The following is a 20,451-nucleotide window of genomic DNA, read 5'->3' as shown; positions in this document are numbered from 1 at the left end:
ATAGGTACCTCAGTAATAGCACTACAGAAATGCTGTAATGATTTTATGATTTTATTGACAAAAGCAGTAACACATTACATTAATAATGTAAAAAATTGTGAGACAACCTCTAATTATCATCTTGTGGAGGACATATTTTTCATACAGTCTTTTGGCATGTTAGCAAGCCAGATTCCGATTGGCTTAGATGTGTTCCATTTTGCAACAGCACCTGCCATTGGCTGTACATCAGAGATGGCCCCATAACAGTCTTGAAGGCTATTTCACTCTGTTATTAGTGGGAAACCAATTACATTCTAGAATGCATACTATGAATAGTGCTGTCGTTGCTCTCTCCTAGTACTGTCAGCTTTACATAGGTTCTCTTGTCACAGTTGTGAATGATGTTTTACTGCTTCTGTTTTGCTCTCTGACGGAAGTAAAGATTTATAGAGATAACTAATTATATTCTGGAGGAAACCAGAAGTAATTTTTCCATGTTTCTTATCTGATCGTGCGGTGACAGGAGGAAATACAAAGTACCTGACAGGCCTGGTATATTCAGTCGCTGTGTTATCGCTGTATCTCTGTTTTCCAGATTCAGTTAAATGGGTTTGATTTCTGAGTGCTCTCACTGACAGACTAACCTCATTTGCTCATGCAAATCTCTAGGCACCATCTGAACAATGGCATTGTTTGTGTAACTTATTGCCCAGATTAATGTACTACACCTAAGAGCGTATTGGTTTACTATATTTATATGCATAACCTAATAAATACATATTTGTTTTTATTTATTTATATATATATATATATATATATATTTTACATGAATGTGTATTTACGTTCTGTGTTGTCATCATTACCACATTTATAGCTTATGATGATGTGAGCAACACAAGGTGCTTCCCAGCTACTGCAAAACTAGCACTTTAGTATAAAACATTAAACTTGAAGACCTGTATGTTTCCCCAGCTTACTATGTTACTGGGTACTGCCTTTTATAATATATACAACTTTATTTGAAGACATTCTTATCCACTTTTTTATACAGTGTTTCATTGCTGGGTATAATCACTGGCATACTGTATTAGATAGTGGTCATAATTATCCCTGGCATATTACGCATTGCAGGTACAATCTTTGGCATGTATATCATAGCTGGATCAAGTTGATAGCCATTGTCTCAGAATTAACTTTTTTTTTTTGGCATTTTGTTTTAAAATATATTTAGTTTTGTTTGTAAGAGGTAATGTGTACTCAAGCAATGCATACAATTTTATATATAGAGGTCTGTTCACTAAGCCTTGAAGAGAGATAAAGTGGAGAGAAATAAAGCACCAACCAATCCGCTCCTGTCATTTTTCAAACACAGAATGTAAAGTGACAGGAGCTTTATCTCTCTCCAAGACATAGTGATTTGACCGTATAGTTTTAAAGTTGGGTACACACTTACAGATATATAGGGCGATCAGTTGATCGGCCAATATATCTGGTGCCCGTCGGCCAGTGTGTACCAGCAATATGTCTGTGAACGACGTCGTTCACAGACATATTGCAATTGCTTTGCTGCACAGCCGATTGGACAGATATATCTGTCCATCGGCAAGTGTGTACAGGCGGTCCTCCTGGGGGGTGGGTGGAGGACACGCCTACTGGCCAGCGGGACACGTGGCTGCCTGGAAGATGATGGTCGTTCAGTGTGTATGAATGACCATCATCTACCTACAGATATACTGCAGATCACTCGATCTGCAGATATATCTGCTAGGTGTGTACCCACCTTAAGTCTAGAGATGAGCGGCTTGGGTTTGGCTCGGATCTTCCCGCCAAGTTTGAATCTCAGAATGAGGCATAACGTCATCTTTCACTGACATCTTGGAACAGATTTCCATAAAAGATTACTTTTTGCCTCGTTCTGAGATCCTAACTTGACAGGAAGTTCTGACAGAGCTGGGAGATATATCTAGTGTGTGGCATGTGTTACAAGAGGATTATTTAATTTGTTTATTTTTGTTTGTACCCCTGGAAAGTTTTTCAATGTTGGTAGCTATGCCCTTTAGTAATATATTGTAGTGTTCTGTCAGCTGATAGATAAGGGTTCTCTGTCACTTACATTTTATAGTCTCCCTAAAACTGAGTTTCGTTAACATCAATTTTAATTCTTAGCTGTTGTTCTGGTGTGGTGTAGGCACATGCCCTTTTCTTCATTTATATTAAGGCACATACTAGTGGTGGATCTCTAGACATTTTGGAGATGTAGTTAACTTACCGATGTCTGGAATGCTGGCCGTCGGAATTCCAACACTGGACGCCCGACCCGGGTCTAAAGATAGGTGTCTAAATCCCAATGCCTATCTTTAGCCAGACGCCGAAATGCTGACAGCCGCCATGCCAAATGAAGGTAAGCGGGGAATGTTAGGAGTTAACCGTGGGGGGGGAGGATTAGGTTTAGGCACCCCAGGGGGGATTTAGGGTTAGGCACCCTCCGGGGACGGTTAGGTTTAGGGTGTGGAAAGGGGTGGTTAGGGTTAGGCACCACTGGGGGGAGGTTAGGGTTAGGCACCAGTAAGGGAGGATTAGAGTTAGGGGGGGAGAAGGGAGGGTTAGAGTACTTACCAACCCCAGTCGGTAGTAGAGTGGGCTTCCGAACGTCAGTATTTAATCCGGCGGCTATTCAGCCATAGGCATTAAATACTGATTCCGACATTTTGAGTGAATGTAAACTAAATTAGTAATTGTGCAACCAACATGCACCTCGATCCAAAACCTTCCCTAATTTTACTATAGAAAAGAAATTGACTGGTAAAGCTCAAGTAGCAAAGAAATTAAAATGTATACCATTAAACAAATGTTTTCATAAATAGATAGAGAACAGTGGCGTATCTATAATGGGTGCAGTGTGTGTGGGGCCCTGGACCGCACACCCTGCACCCATATTTTTTTAAACTTAGCTGTCCGTGGTCCCGCGTCGGGTGTCAGCGCTGCTCAGAACACCAGAAAATGGCCACCGCATTTCCGGTGTTCTGCGCATGCACAGATTGTCTACTGCGCATGCACAGATTGTTGGAAAATGGCTGCCGCAGCCATTTTTCCAGCGTTCTGTGCGTGCGCAGTAGACTTCAGGCACTCTCTAGTGCTGGCCAGCCGCATCAGTCAGCTGCCAGCCACCGGAGAGAGAGGAGGGGGCCCCGCACGGTGAGTGCACATGGGCCACCTCCTCTCTTAAGACGCCCCTGACAGAGAATGTCTGATTTCTCTACTAATATTTCATGCTTGGGAAACTATTGATATGAAAGGGAAGTATCTGCTGAGCTGACAAGACCATTTTGCATTGGTTACTACTGGATCTTTGTCTATGTACAAACTAACTTTTAATGGAAAGAAATGTTCATCGAAGTTCCACAACATTTGGCCAACTTGAGCAGTTCCTCCGTGTCTTATCTGAAACAGTGATATGAGTTTTGCATGTTGATATATGTACTGTACAGTAATTTAAAGCTGTTGAATGGCGAGCTGCCTCTTCCTTCCTCCTTTCTCTTTGTTTTGTTTAATTGTTATGTGTTTTATGTCATTATTTAATATTAGCTTCTAAAACTCACAAAATAAAATAAAAATAGAAATAGAAAAAAAATTCACATTAACTAATTTCCCTGCCACTCCAGAAACAATGTTGCCCCCAATATCTACCTATTTTGCATGCACAGCCCTTACCAAACTGGTATAACAGTTCTCATTTAGAGTCATATACATTTGTTATAGGTTTCAGCATAATCTATTAATTCCCAGTCTTTCTACTTTTTCCTGCTGCAATAACCTGTGCTGAATATATTATTATATGATGTTAAAATTATTTTTTACATTTGTGAATTCAGATTACAACAATTGAAAAAAAGTAGAAGGGACAATAGCAGAGCCTTGTGTACAGTTTATATTGATTGGTATAAACATGACAAAAGTTATTTTTTCTGAATATAATACCTATTTGTATAGTTTTCACTCTGCCTGTAAGATAGACCTTTAATATCAATAGAAACAGAAGTTGTATTATTGCTAACAAATCATAATGCCTCATAATCATAAAGCATGTACAGCAACTGTCCTGTTTTTATCCAATCGGAATGTTCATTACTCAGTCCACTTCACTTGTGTCTCTACGTTCTCATCACGTGCTTCTAAATTGAAATGAGTTTTTCCCTGTACTATTTAATGAGGCTGAGCAATTACAGAGAACAGCTTCCAAACGAGAATGTTTGTGGAAAACAACATGTGCATAATTAGTCCTTAATGAGCCATTGTGTGTGTGGTATTTTTTTTCCCTGTTAAACGTGCAATTAAATGTATAATGGTTTGTAAGATGTAAAATAGCATGAAAAAGGAAGCAAGTGTGGTTAGTGTGTACTATTAACCCATTCCCTGACAAATATTAAAATATAATTTAGCAAACAGCAATAGTTTAGTTTATATGTGTTTCATTTTCTGTCAGATTTTGATTTAAAAAATACATTTTTGTGCCCCTAGAAAATATAGTTTCTACGTTTTTGAAATGACTGGTACTTGCAAGTAATTATCAATTGGTGTTGTCAAACTGTAATAACTAAATTAAATATGAAACCAGATACATTTCTAACCCTAATTAGAAAGGAATTTACAACATCATTAACTGTTTTTAAAATGTCCACTCAATATTCTTTCTCCACTGTTTGACACAACATTTTACAGTAGGCTACCACTAAACACCAAAAATAAAATTTTCATGAAGGTAAAATACATTGTTAAAAATGAAGCCCATCCCAAATTTTTAGGACAGGACTAATGGGAGAAAAAGCTGGCTATGTGCATATATCCCAACCACTTGCGTATCGAAAAGGGGTGCAAGGTGTGAGTCCATGTGGGCCCACACAACGCACACACTGCACCCATATAAATATACTTACCGCTCCGTTGGCCCGACGCTGGCTGCAGACATGACTGGGAAAATGCCCTCTGTATGTAATTAGCAGTATGCCAGTTTAATTCCAGTGTAGCCCCAGCAATAGGATACTCCCACCCTGCCCCCAACTAACCATAAACAAACATAGAACATGCACATTTTCCAACTCACATGAAAAAATCCCATATCACTAGTGATTACCAGTTTTGCCAGTTCTAGAAACTCTGAAATATTAATTGACAGAGAATGTTAGAGAGATGTTGACATATGCCACTATCTAGTAATATATGTGGTCAGCCCCAAATAATAAGGATCCATTATAACTGCAATTCGCGTCAGTAAGGTATCCTTATTCGCCTAAATGTATTATTACTGGGCCGATCAGTAGAAGTGAGTGATCACTTTACTTTCTATTTCGGTCAGCTGCTGCGCTACTGCACATGCTCTGACATTGATCAGTCACGTCCGAGCAAGTAATTAGCTGCCGGGGCCAAAGCATTACAGAGTTTGGTAAATCTAGCAGCACCCATAGAAACCTATGGAGGCTGCTTCTGCTGCCGGAAACGGAGGGATCACAGAGATATCTCCTGATAAATTAACTAAAGTACTTAATGGAACCATAATCATACAGGGTTTAACAAAAATTCTTTTTTGGTTGTGATTGAGACACTTTTTTCTTCTAATAAATAATAAAACTCTATCCACTCCATACTGTTAAGGCCTGGTTTTATTTAACAACATCCACTTCTTAAAATCACAGAATGCAGTGTTCAGTTATGTGGCCAAATGCCCCAGTATCAGTAAATGTATGACCAGCTATAAAATGCGTCACCTATATGTAATGGAGGCAGCCATTTTCTGTGATGTACTGGTTTGCATAAAAATGAGACCTAACAAGATATACTGACGTCAGTTTGTGCCTTCTGCCTCAGTTGTTGAATATTGGTTTAGTCCTCAAAACGACTAAACCATTATGTGTAGACAAAAGGTATATAAGTATTTTGGGCCCAAATTCTACAAAAGTCTCAAGTAAACAATATTGAATTTAATAATCTTGCTATTCAGTATTGAACCATGATTTTCCAAATTCCATGTAATGAAAAATTGGATAATATTGTTTTAAATCATTTTTAAAACACCAGTACAGCAGATCTAGTATAATAAAAGGTGTTTTTATTGTAGGACACAAGCTCCTGTTGCATAGAGGGTGGTCATGTAATTACTAGGTTTATTAATGTTCCTCATCTAGAACTCCCACATTCTATTAATGCTGTTTTCTGTCTGTAATTCTGGTAACAAAATTGATTAAAGTCACAGTCTTGGCTTCTTCAGTTAATGATTCAAGGAATCTGAGGAATTTCTTCTGAGCATGATACAAAGTATTCACTTCTATAATAATTCTCTTCCTATGCCCAGTCCACTGTGATCTTAATAAAGGGATCTATTCAATAGTAGCCAAGTGCAATATCTAACCTTGGGGTGTACAAGAAAGCATTAATCTACTCCTTCTCTTCTGTGCATCTATCACTCTCCGAATCCAAAATAGATACTTTTGCAAGCAAATTACATTGGTGTACAATTAACGAATGTAAAACATTGTGACACCATATATTTTAGACAGAGGCCCTCATTCAGAGCCGTACGCTCTGAGCAGAGCGCACGCTCTGAATGAGGGCCGGGCTCCATTTTCATGGAGCGTCCTCCTGGACGCTCGTATAGCTGTGGGTCACCACCCACAGGCTATACGAGCGTGCATTGTGATGGTCGCGATGGTCGAGACCATCGCGACCATCGAATTTGCGAGCCGGAGCCTGCGGTTGAGGTTTTCAACCGCAAGCTCCGGAGTGATTTTGGCTCTATCAGAGCCAAAATCACTCCCACTGACATCACTAGTGATGTCAGTGGGCCGGCTTCTGACGGGAGGCGTTCCCGTGGGAACGCCCCCGTCAGGGAGGCACGCCCCCGGCACGCCCACCAAAGGGGGCGTGCTGTCAATCAACATTGACAGCACGCCCCCTTTGATCGGACACAACGAGCGAAGGACTTTCCTTCGCTCGTCGCATCTGGCGCATGCGCACGACGGAGCTCCCTCCGTCGTGCGCATGCTCAGTCCATAACATCGACCCACTTGCGAGCGGACAGCCGCTCGCGAGTGGGTCTGAATCAGGCCCAGAATCTCTGAGACTTGTTTTCTGTTTAATGCAGGTATGTGGAGAAGTGACACAGCTTCTGCTCATTGCCTGTCCTTATTTATACCTTAAATCTGCCTGCTGATATATAGTAATTTCCCCTCCCAGCATTACAGTTTTAGGAATGGGGACAGTTGGGGATGGGTACCGGATGCCAATGCTAGGAATCCCGGTGGTCAGAATCTCGATGCTGGCATCCAGACAGGGTTAGGATACCGACACTTGTCGGTCAGTATCCTAACCCTCCCCCTCTCAATATCCCTAACACTCTCTCCCCGGTGCCTAAACCTAACCTCCACCCCTAGTGCCTAAACCTAAGCTCCCCCTCCCCGCACCCCAAACCTAACTCTCCCCCTAGTGCCTAACCCGATCCCTTAACCCTCCCCCTAACCCCAGTACTTACTGTCGGGATGCCAGCGCCAGGATTCTGATAAGTGCCGGCATTCCGGTGCCAGCATTCTAAGCGCCGGCATACCAACTGTCGGGATATTGACCGCATCCCGGCTGTATATGCTTAGGAAAAGGCTGACTCCTCAGGGCCTTCCTAGTACGTCTGAAGCACCAGGCAGCCTTAACCCCTTTCCCCGAAAACAGGTGCGCTCAGTGCATGCACTTCCCAACATTTCCAGTAGGCAGTACAAACGCTTTGGCTGTTAGGATGGCGTGACAGCCTCCCAGAAAGGAAACTGACACATCTAAATAAAGACAGTTGGAATCATAACAATCTTGTGTCCACAGTGAATGTTTTATATTAATTAATACTGACTCATTTCATTACTAACCAATGCATTACTAGTAAGGCTATTCATGTTATTGCAAGATTATTCTAGGCAAACCCTGGGTAGGAGAAGCCTTAGATCTCCATCACCTCATTTAGTGGTAATGACAAAATTCCATGGTAATGATAGTGATTAGATTCCATGGTAGTGATAGTGATTAGATTACACTGACAGTAGAATGAATTTTACAAGCTTTTACAGCCACAAATATACCTAAGACCATATCTGCTAATGGCCTTGTAGTTACAAAATTGTTAATCTGATATTTTCAAGTGACACCTGCTCTAATGTATGAATCAACCAAGTTGATTCAAAATTATTGGCCCTGCCCTTGTGCATACTGTAAATCCACCAATCTGTATAGGGAATTACTGCAAGTCAAGTATTTCAAACTCTCAGCCACTGTCTGTTTAGTTAGTTACACTGGACATTACTACATGTCTCTCAGGAATGAAATAGGCCATGATATATAAATTTAGTTAATTAGAAACACTCTGATTGTTTGATGTATATTACTCATCTCAGCAATACATGGCCTATTTGTGACTCCTTGCATCATTTTATGGGTTGAAAAGGAACCAAATGTTATGCAAGTCATGTCAAAAGTACTTTTACCCACCACAAGTCTTCTAAACAGCAACAACATATGTATTATGAATTGTTAAATGATATAACAACAGACAAAACACCCACGGCATGGTTCTGTCTTTAAGTGTCTATAATGTTTAATGTGATGGAAATAATATATTATTTAATAAACTTTTAACGTAAAATGAGTACTTTCAGGTTTTTTTTTATTCATATTTTTTTGTATTGCAGTTTGATGGGGAGAACATGTATATGAGTATGAATGAAAGTAACCAGGACTTCCTTTCATCAAATCAGGTAGGTTCCGCTCTGCTTCCCTTGTTACACTTGTGGTATAGTGGTTATAACATATTGCAGACATAAATGTCATCCAAGGTTTCCTTGTGTCTTTCTTAATGGAGTAGTCTTTGGTTTACAAGATGGATGAAGATATTGATGACATCAGGTGAGACTTAATTCCAGACTGATGAAGTCACTGTAATAAGCTGGATTTTTAAATGCAGAATTTAATAAAACTAAAGCATCCACACAACCGTATACTTCTGTGAGATAAAATAGATTTTACAGACATATATGGCTATTTCAGGTCTTTGGTTTACAAATGTAGAAGAAAACAGCCTTTCAGGAGATTGGCCTAATTGGAAATATAATTCCATTATTTGATTTGTATTACTTGAAAGTCTCATAAGTGTTCAGTGTTGCTCTATGTTCCCTGGAAAATATCAAGATTAAGGGGCCTATTCATCACACAACAAATGGCCCGGTAACCATGCGGAAAGGCTAGTTTACGCATATTTAGGTTACCGGGCTATTCATCATCAGGGGTCCAATAGGGCCCCCTGATATTCAGCAAACTCTGAAAACTGAAAGTTTTCGGAGTTTGCTTCCAAGAACAAGCCATCTTCAGACTTCGCTTGTTCTCGGATCCCCGCTCCTTCCTATGGGAAGGAGTTCTGGGGATGCGAAAAGGGATCCGAGCGGATCCCTCCACCATCTCCTCACTACCTCCCTGGCGGCTTTGCACATGCATCACCCGAGGTCACGTATGTGTAGCCAGGACGACGGGGAGCAGGTAAGTAACGCAGCTACAGGAGTAGCTGCGATACTAACCACAGGGATAACTGCTTTTCAGAGCAGCTGTCCCCTAACCGAGCACATATGAATTGCTCCGGTGTCACTTTTCCCCCGCTGTGAGTTGGATACTTAAGTATACCTCGCAGCAGGTTCAATACTTCATCATCGGAGGCCATACGGCCTTCAATGATGAATAGGCCCCTCAACCCATTGATATCCCTCCTATTTTCTAATCTGACAATCTCCATACACTTGTATGCTATTAAGTATTGAATAAGAAAATCACCACTGATGTAGCTAGTTTCTCCTTTAAATGCAGAAGACAGGTAGTGTGGACTTTAGTTCATATCCCATGGTGTAAAGGTGGCAGAAGTTCACGCCTACACAAATAGATGTATTTATAATCCATGCAGGGTGTGGAGTGCACATGGGTTCCTGGGTCCAGGGAGGCACCACACTGCTCAGCCTACTCCCTAAGTATACATACCATGCTCCAGCAAGTGGGCCAGTGTTCCTCTGTGGCACCATCTTCCCAGTGACATCTTTGGGAATATGGCACTGCATAGTGAAAGCAAAGACTTTGGCATTGTGCCAGAGCCTTTGCTCTCTTATGCGCATGCGCCAAATTGTCATATATCACTGGGAAGATAGCGCAGCGGAGGAGGAGGCACCCGCTTACTGGGGCAAGGGGAGCGTCCGTTTCTCAGAGGAAGGGGCCCGCTGCACTCAAGCCCCCTCAGACGTTAATATGCCCCTGCCTACTCCCATTGTTATAAAGAGAAATTGTGATGCTAAATACTTTCATATAGATTGCTTATAAGTAAAACTTTGCATCTCTCTTTGCAAACAAATTGTAAATGAATTATCTATATGCTGGTAATTTCTCTGACAATCAAGGGTGTCCAATACTGCAACATGAGCATCTGTAACTCTATCATTTTTATGTTATTTCAGTTTTATTTTTTTGATGCATTGTTTTATTTTATTTTACTATACACATACAAGTATTATGTTATAAGGATACAATATGTTTGCCTCTCTAATGTGCTATATGACAAAAGGGAGTTATGCTTGTACTAACTCCTGGGTTTTTAGATGTAGCAGAGAATTAGAGTAGCACAAGGCAGAATAACTCATCATGCACTCTCAAATTGGTCCTCATCTGCCCTTGTGGGCATTTGTCCATCCAAATCTTCATATTCTGCAAATGCTTGATCATATATGTCAGATCATGTGGTCTGGGCATCTTCACTCTACTTTACCTCAAACCTTGCATTTGAGACAAGTTACGTATTACCTGCATATTGCCATTTGTTGAACCTCCTTATTACAGTAACTACCCTGCTAGTTTCACTGTTATGGTGCATACACACGGTCAGATTTGTTGTCAGATATGAACGGTAATGATTTTAAAAATCGTTCAATCGTTCATATCTGAAAGAAAATCTGACATGTGGGCCTGCAACGATGAACGATGTGCGTTCCCGCATTTCAGATAACAATATCTGACATCGTCTGTGTTTGCAGTCAGATTTTGATGATTTCATTCATTTTAATACTGTCTGAAATCGTTCAATCGATCAAATTGTTGGTAAAATCGTTCAATCGTTAATCGTTTATATGACAGATCTGACAGTGTGTATGCACCATAAGTTTAATATTATTAAGGAAAGAAAGGTGATGTGTTTCATTATCCACTTATGGTTTTGTGCTACACAGCACAGCAAAGAAATACCTACTAAGTGTGCCCTATCACTGCAATTTTAATTCAATTATGTAGTGTATGTGACGGGCACATCTGTTAAACTGAATTTACATGTTTACTCAGAATTATTTGCACAGCAAGTTATGAGCTGGGAACACAATGACAGTGTTAAAACATCATTGAACTGCCTATTTTGTGTATTGCCACAAAAGGGGGCACTGTGAGCACAATAGACGTCTTCACACAGTGTAAAAATTGCAGGTGCATTGACAACAGTCATGAGCAGTGATGATATATATAGCTGTACTTATTCAGAGGATGCAGATGATCATGCACTTGCTTTGCCCTTTACACTATGTGTCTTGCATGAAGTGTTAAGGTAAATAAAACCCTCATTAACCCCTTCAATGCCATGCATGCGATTGTTAGGGAATCGATTATCTAATGTAATTCATTCCCATATTAAAATGAGGGCAATAAAATATGGTTAGCGTCATTTTAAACTCTCCATACCCCCAGCTATGACCAGCAAAATTGCATGGACATGTCTTGTTAGTCCCATCCAGATAAGTCATTGAGACAGCTGCCCCCTTCCTATTGCACATTATGGCAGCTTTTAGGGCTGTCTGTGCCTGCAGGAGAAATACAAATTATATAATTCCACCTATTTAAATGAAATCATGGTGACACTCCTGGCTGCAACGCAGAGTGAGATTTTCCGTTCCAAGCAGACGCCGGCGGTAATGAAAGATGACATCCAGTCATTCAAAAATGACCTCTTGACCCCCTTAGAGAGAGGAGTGGGGGGACACAGGGGGATATAATTTGTGTGTGACTGGGATTGTATACGGAAGCCTGCTATTGTTTAGCTAGCACAAAGAGGGGCCTTTTCTGAAGAGTTAAAGGATGAATGGAGTGTGCAAATAATTGTGTCATTCTGGGCGTTTAGCCATTGGAGGCTTCTTGATGACAAAGCTTTAATGGTTTAATACAGCAGTACCACTAAGGAGTAAAGGTGCACTCATTGTTTTAAGGAGGTAAATATGTAATTATTTACTCTTTAACTACAGCTACATGACTTTACTACGTATAGCTGCGCCTGTGTGTTTTATATTACTGTGTACTGAGCACACTTTCCTTTATCCTCAAAATGCAGAGAATGGTGCACAATTGCATCGCAGCCTACATCTATATTGTTATGTTACTGTTTTCTTTCACTTCCTTACCTGTGGTCTTTTTGGTGTTTTAGTTGTGCGTTATCTATGTTACATACACTTCAGTAAACAGTGGCTTTCTATTTGCTTCTATGAAGTTCTCTAGTGTTTTGTGAACTGTGCTTACCTACTTTACCTCAGCAACCTTGCACTGCTACAGTATCAACTACTGGAGCCAGTCAATCAAATCTAGGAAAATGGTGATATTGTTACTATCTACCCTCCCCCTCCACACTCCTCCCTCCCCTCCGCAACTTACCTCTGCTCCGTGGTCGCATCCTCCTTCAGCAGTGTGCTGCACAGGGCAGGCACGTCTCATCTCCCGGTCAACAACATTTTTCTTCACTGACTGATACTGGGAGGAGCCTTGCTGTGCCTGCTGGGACATCCCCGGATCACATCCACGCCTCCTCCCAGCATCAGTCAGTGAGGAGAGATGGAGGCGGCCGGGAGGGCAGATGTGCTTGCACTGAACAGCACACTGCTGATGAAGGAGGATGCAATCATGGCTGGCCTTGCACCATAGGTGCAGGGGGAGGGCCGGGCCCTGGAGATGGTCCGGGCCCCATAGCAGCCGCACCCCCTGCACCTATGGTAGTTACGCCAGTGGTAAATAGTGCACTGTCTGTAGCAGCGAATCTCAAAGTGTGTGTCACGACTTACTACTTAGCGAGTCACGCAGAAATGGGCCTTGTGTGTCACATTACATGACATCCGGGTCCTGGGCAAGTAAGTCTTCACAGTCCAGCTAATCAGCAGAGCAAGGGGTGGAGAGACTGATTTCACGCTCTAACCCTCCTACCCACCTGCCCTCCCCCACCACTGTCTGGACACAGGCTGCGTATGGGGTGGAGAGTGTGATTTCATGCTCTCTCCTCTCCCAAACGCGGTTGGCTGCAAATAGGTTAGCGTAAAAAAGGAGCTGCACCGAGTAGGTAGCCACCCGCCACAGGAGCAGCCCCAAAATTAGGGGTCTCTTAACATGCGCCTGCAACCAGGTCTCGAGAACCTAGCTTGTCTTGTGGATAATGCATTCCTGCCAGAGTCTGACAAAGGGGACCTTTTGAAAATGGGGTTCCAAACTCTTCTGACCATTTTTCACTCCGCACCTTTTATAGATATGTAACTCTTTGTTGACACCATAAATGAAGGCCCAAGTGACTTTAAAAACCTCGCAGCCTTAGAGAACTCACAATCTGCAGACCCATCACCCTCCACATGCCCAAAACAGAATTCTACACTTGCACTTGCACACAATGTCGCCGTGTTTACAACAGACAAATCTGCTTCCTTCCAACAATTCTCAGAGAGTTTGAATCTCAGGAAATGTTGCTTTCTCTCGATGAACAATAACGGAACGTTTATTAGAGGATGAAAATACTCTGTGGGTTTAACTGCTTAGATGTTAAGGAAGGGGGAATTAGGTAAAGCGGAAAATCATTTTGTAAAGTTATCTTATGAAAGAGATAAGTTAGACAATGTTTTTAGAGGCTTCAACACATTTTTTACATAAAAATAAATAAGCCAGTTTTACAAAAAAGCCTAGTGGATGAGCCTGAAAATATGTAGCAAGGCTAGAAATTCTTGACTTTGTTCCATCTGATTGGTTGCTCTGAGTTACAAATATAGAGGTATTTGACCCTCAGATATTTGCTTCAGGCTGGCTTTTCTTAAAGGACAACACCACTAAATATACCACCTCCTTTATGTTAGCCTTATTCAGTTGTTACATGCAGAAAGAGATTTGACCGGTCTAAATGCTAGTGATGACCATAGCCTTTGATTTATTCAGACAGTATCAAGGCACCCTCTAGTGGGCACCAATACAGAGTGACAAATCATACAGCAGTAAAAGAAAGAGAATAATGTACGTTTTGTTTTTCCAAATTATGATAAATTTGTTCTAATATGAAATACTATGTATTCAGTTTTTTCCTAGTGTGTAGCGTTCAATCTTTCCAGGAAATTAGCAATCATTGAAGAAACTAACTTTCCGTTATCACTGCCTTCTCTTCCTGCAGTTTCCAAACTTATTGTGTCTCCCTGATGACGATAAATGTCACCAATTAACTCCCTAACATGTTAAAATTGGTCTCATCATGTATGCTCTAAATTGTGAAATTTGATTCCAACTACTCTGGGTGGGCATAAATGGTTACTACAAAATGTTTAAGTACATACTCATTATTTTTTGTTTTGTAATTCCTTATATATTAAATTATCATTTTTTGTTTAATTTACCAGGTGGAATTACAGATTTAGTTTAAGATATCCCCAGTAGTGCATATTACACTGGTTAAGAAACCCTGTTTAGGGGGTGTATATATCAAACTGCAAAAAGCATTATCTATTAAAGGGTTTCATTGGCAATACTATAAGGTAGCTATCATCATCTCAGGACAGCAACATATTGATATACAGGCCCATTAAGCTGACCAATCATGGGGCAGCACATGTAGAACATCACTCTTTTTCAAATAGATGCAAGTATAGGAATTCATTAATCCTCTCAGCCCACGGCTGTCAAAAGTCATCATTATGGGAAAATTTGCAGAAACTGGTAATATGGATAGAAATACGTATGTAATCTGGCACATGAGTTCCGCAGGTCACAGAAATCAGGTATAACTTTTACATTTTGTGAAATTTAAACTTTTATCTAGATCTTCACTTTGTGGCAAATACCATTCTTTACACTGAGACACATTAAGTGATTTTCAACCTTTTTTTCAATCAGGACATACTGAACATGTTGCTAAAATTGGAAAAATTAATATTAAAATTGTGTTTAAGAGTGCAATCGATACAATTATATTAATTGTGTTTTCTAATTAGGAATTTTTCCATGTCCAATAAGTTTTAAAAAATAAAAAAAATAAACTAAATTCATAAGATACTAAATTACTAAAATGCAGGTAGGGCATCACGGGAAAATTCATTCTCTTTTTAGTTGAAGCATTCTCCTTTTTAGTTGAAGAATATTTCAAGTTCAAGATCCAGACCCGGTGCCCCCTCTTCCTCTGCCGGACCTAGACTCCCAAACCCCACCCCCAGCAGTGCCCGTACCTCGGTCCTGCAAAAGCTGACAGGTTCACTTGTTGGAAATATTGTTTTTCAGGTTTGTAGTTCCAGCAGATGCACTGAGACTACAAACAACCTATTTGCCTAACCAGTGGAGTGGTTTTATTGGTGTTATATGAGGTACAGCCTTACTCACTGTTATACACTGGTTTGATTGAGCAAAGTGATATACAACTCATCAGCCAGAGAGTGTATCTGGTGACCGGGTAGCAGTACAGGGATGCTGGAAGGCATTGTGGGTGGTGGTAATTCTAGGGTCTCTGTGGAGCTAAGTGGGAGACTACTGTGACACTCAACACAGTGACCAGATAGCGCCAACATGCGCAGTAACTAAGTCTACAGATCATCTTGGAACAGGGAATGAAACCACCCTGGATGAGGAAAATGGAGTGTGCACAGTAGTGCTCTCCACTTTCAAACTCACCTTGACCCCACCCCACCCCATCCGTGGAGCTGACACAGACGCGGGAAGTGAAACCCCAGCCTCCCTGTCTCTCTACAGAGTACAGGAGGCAGGCTAGGAAAAAACTCCAGTGTCAGCTTTGCAGACCCTGCTACTGCACAATGTGCCATAGCACACTAGTTCAAAACCGCTGCTCGAGTCCCATGGGTCTTAGGCCAAGGTGTTGTAAATATCACTTGAGCACCAAATTGTAATTCCACACATTAATATATCATTCAATTAAATTATTTTAAATAAAATATAGGAGTAGGAAGAATTACAAATGGTTAGTGGGGGGGGGAAGATGTTACAGATATATTCTACTTGACATTATCTAAAAAGAAAAAATGAAGAGTGTAAACAGTGTTAGTATTAGAAGCCAACTTGGATATCTGTGACCTGTAACAGCCTACAGTCTTTTATATGGCCACAGAACCCTTTAATAGTTTTTTAACTTCTAATAACTATATCATTTACAGTAGGGAGTGCATTATCCCATATATAATCATGTCCAGTGGTAGTAGCTTAATTAGCAATCAATGGGCACCATAGCAAAATTTCACTGGAGCCCTCACACTCCAGTTTCTACACCCAAGGAGAACTAATTACCTCTCTGGAGGTCCTCACTCTGCTCATCTGAGAAGCATGGGGGCTAATGAATGCATCCTTTGGGCTTTCACATACGCTGTAATGTAGAGTTTTATGTCTGTAAAACGTCTTATGAGTATATCATGATGGGTATGTGTAGTGATCTTTTTATGTATACAGTGTAATAGACTTTTATTGTACCATGTCCACTTGTCAGGTCATGCTATGACAAGGTAGTGACCACTGCGTATACAAAGTGTAACATATTTGTTTTATGGTTATGCCCAGTGTTCACACCATCTAATGTAGACACTGTGAACTGTATTTGCATAGAATGTAATACATACTTCTCAACATTGATGCATGCACACAAAAACAGTCACGCAAAAGATCTAGCCATGTGCCACCCAAAAAGTCCAGTTTTGAAAAACCATTGTCATAGAAGGTATGCAGGGCCAACAAGGGCCTGGGTTCTGGGGGCATGGCCAAACAAAAAATAAAAAAAAAACACTGTGTGCCGCAAAGAAGGACATTTGGACCCAAGCCCTTCCAATATGCTCAAGCCCAGGTAATTAGTACCCACCCTCTCTCTTGGCGCCCCTGAAGGTCCATCCCTTTCAAAGTCTATGATTTACTGTAGGACTTCCAACTGAAACCTGGACAGCGGGAGGTATGGTGTACTGGGAACATATTATGATCATGTCCACTGAAAAGATTATATGTTGGCTATTTGATGTGTTCTGTATCTGCATAGACAGCAATAGAATAATCATATGTGATGTCCTATGGGATAAGTTTACTACCCTGTATTCTATGTCTGTATAGAGATTAATAGACTTATATTATGCTTATGTCCAATGGAGAGGTCCTGTTGGATAGGTTTAGTGTTTGCATAGAGTGTTTTTTATTATTTTATCTGAATTGTAATATGGTAACGGATTAGTTATGCCAGTATACAGTGTAACAGAATTGTGTTTTGTTTATGTCCAGGTTATATATCATGTTGGAGGGTGCTGTGTCTTATAGACAATTACACAAGGACAGCCAATATTTTTCTGTTTTGGCAAACTATGTACTGAGGGTTATTAATTAGGTCCTTAAATGTTCAGCAGAGGTTACATTTCAATGAGAATGTTCCATAGGTTCCCTTTCCCCTGCCTCTCAGTTGTAAAATGATTGCTCCTTTACATAACTATGTTTTCTATAGCACAATGAAAATTAGTGAATTATAATGGAAACTACTCCAAATAAATCATTGATATAAAGGTTGTTCTGGCAGCATCTGCAAATTGTGTAATTTTACTAACTCTAAACATCTTACTGCGGATAAAATGTATTCAGCCTCTTCTTCAAAAAAAATCTTTTTTTTTTCATAACGTCAGTTGCTCTATAATGCCATCGCTGAAATGATTTTACTTAATAAAAACGGTTGCCATAGAAATTCCATTTCTCTCTCTCTCTCTCTGCTGCATCTGTCTCTCCTTATTTTTATCAAATCGTTCCGCAGAAGTCTCTCTCTCTTTTTTATATAAATGCAATAACCATTTCTCTGATAACACAGCCCATAAAAATGATTGCAATTCTAGTATACATATTTGTTTTTCTTTCCTTTTTTTTCGTTCTTTTGCAAATGCAGCTAAATTCTACTGCCTAGTAACACATCTGCCTCAGTGTAAGATATACCTTTTCTGCATTCTTATTCAGATTGCCAATTTTACTGTTTTGCTGCCAGTCTCAGGGTTAAAAGTGGTGAGAAAAGAAATGAGGCCCTCAGAAAGCACAGAAGCAGGATATAATACAGCAGGACTAGCAAGTTGCAACTATGTAACTAAACCATATTGCTCTGTGATGCCTAGAGGGATAGGCAGAGCTTGGCATCAATGGCGCACCATTGCCTATGCCATTACTAGCCAAAAATATGAAAAGATAGTAAACAGGAAAGGACTACATAAACAGGAATGGACTACATAAACAGGAAAGGACTACATAAACAGGAAAGGACTACATTTAAAGTAGTAGAGCCAATTAGAGGCCCAGTTAATGCATTTTGTACCAACAGACCTGTTTCTTTTCTGCCATATGTTTAGGTAAACCCGTTGTATACTCACAATGGCTGCAACCATATTTTGAGCAGAATCATCAGTTTACTAGGATGTATTAATATAACTTATAAGTATGATTTCCAGTATAAAGTGATGTTTTTGGGAGAATTCTGTGTTCATTATTTTGTTGCTTTTTTACATGCAAAAACATTGAAACTGAAAGAATTTGGTATTATCTTGTTTTTATTCTAAACAGGGGGAGAGTGTTAAGGTACAGGGTATAGGGGTGGGCACAGGTTGCCTTAGAAGAGGGTAAAAGCGAGAGGGAAGATGGCCCAAGGGGAGAGTGTTCCAGGATGTAAAAGCTGGGTACACATTAGACGATGTGTACGCAGCACAACATCGCCAGCGTCGGGACCCGGCATGCGGCAAGTGCATGTAGACTTGCCAATGCCGAGTCTGACGGGGGTTAGGGACGTGTAATGCTGCATTGTGCAGCATGACATTGTTAGCGACATCCTACTGCAGGGCCGACGGGTTATGTCGCTAACGACCCGTGGAAGAACGCATATCATGGATGCACCATAGATGATGTACCCGATATGTCGCTCCGATCCGTGGGATTGGACAACATATTGTCTAGTACCCACAGGGCCGCCATCAGGGGGGGACTGCCGGGCCTGTAGTCCCGGGCCCAGACATTCTGGGGGCCCGCCCACACCTCCTAACGCCTGTCCACTACTTCCCCCCTGCTAAACTTACGTTCACTGACAGTCCCGGTCGGGGGTCCGCGGCCGCCAGCGCCCACTCCTATATCCTCTCACTATCTCTCTGACTGCCCGACGCTGCTGCCGTGTATGTGGCTGGCTGTGGGAGACAGGCAGAGTGGATGCCCCCAGCTTGCTCTGTGCTGCCAGCCTATAGCACAATCGAGCAGCCGGGAGCATCCTCTCTGCCTGCCTCCCACAAGCAGCCGCAAACACGACAGCAGCGGCGGTCGGTTGGAGAGGTAGGGAGGTGATATAGTACCTGGCACAGGTGGCCGCGCGCTGGTAGTAGCGGACCACCGGCCGAGCCTGTCAGTGAGTGTAAATTTGGCAGGGGAAAAGTAGTGGTTGGGTGGCTTCGTTGTGAGGAGGGAGGGAGATTACTGGGGGGTGTTTGCTGTGAGTTGAGGCTCTGTATAATGGGGGCTGGGGGGGCCCTACCTATTTGGTCCGTTCCGGGCCCCACAATTTCTGAAGGCGGCCCTGAGTACCCAGCATAAGGGATAAGGAAGAGGGTCCGACTCACTGTTATTTGGTAGTTGATCCATACTTGCCGACTTTCAGCTCGGGGGGGCATGTCCCAGCAGAAAGAGGGCATGACGTGGTGATGATGCAGCATTGGGGGGCAGAGCATAGGGCGTGATAATTTTTCTAGACCTGACTACAACCACAGTGATATTATACCTCACATCTTGTCATTAGGCCACTATCCCTAAACAATTGTATTGTGAGAACTTTAACGCACCTTCAGTAGACTTACAGGATGAAAGAGATTATGGGGTAGAGAAAGCAAATAAGGATACTGAACTAAGTCATAATATCTGCAAACAGACTTAGGCCGGTATGTACTAACCTTGCGGTGTACATTCTGCCAGTCACCGCAAAATTACTAACCACATATGTACTAATACATGCGATTAGGATCGCAAAGGACAGCTCTTACGATAAGAGCTGCCCTTTGAAAAGCTGCCGAGGCTGGGTGAGGGGGCCTACGTGTGTCTCCTACCCCTCCTAGCCCCGGGAGCTTCTTGCTGGTGACCTCTGCAGGAAGTCCCGGGCTCCTCCTCCTC

At 41.5% G+C, this 20,451-nt stretch overlaps 1 protein-coding gene across 2 annotated transcripts in view; it reads left to right on the top strand.

The window, feature by feature from the left end:
• The window catches only part of TOX2 (TOX high mobility group box family member 2), a 135,575-nt gene that overhangs the window by 36,149 nt on the left and 78,975 nt on the right, over window positions 1–20,451 (top strand). For both annotated transcript variants that reach the window (XM_088480659.1, XM_088480660.1), the window contains exon 2: window positions 8,700–8,765. In XM_088480659.1, coding sequence (XP_088336785.1) covers window positions 8,700–8,765 — 66 coding nt within the window. The remainder of the gene's footprint in view (window positions 1–8,699; window positions 8,766–20,451) is intronic.

The sequence above is a fragment of the Taudactylus pleione genome, unplaced genomic scaffold (genome assembly GCF_031769625.1).
Source record: "Taudactylus pleione unplaced genomic scaffold, aTauple2 ptg000256l, whole genome shotgun sequence".
In the NCBI taxonomy this organism is placed as follows: domain Eukaryota; kingdom Metazoa; phylum Chordata; class Amphibia; order Anura; family Myobatrachidae; genus Taudactylus; species Taudactylus pleione.
Note: the sequence above shows the minus strand (reverse complement) of the source record. Positions and strands in the feature narration are given on the sequence as shown.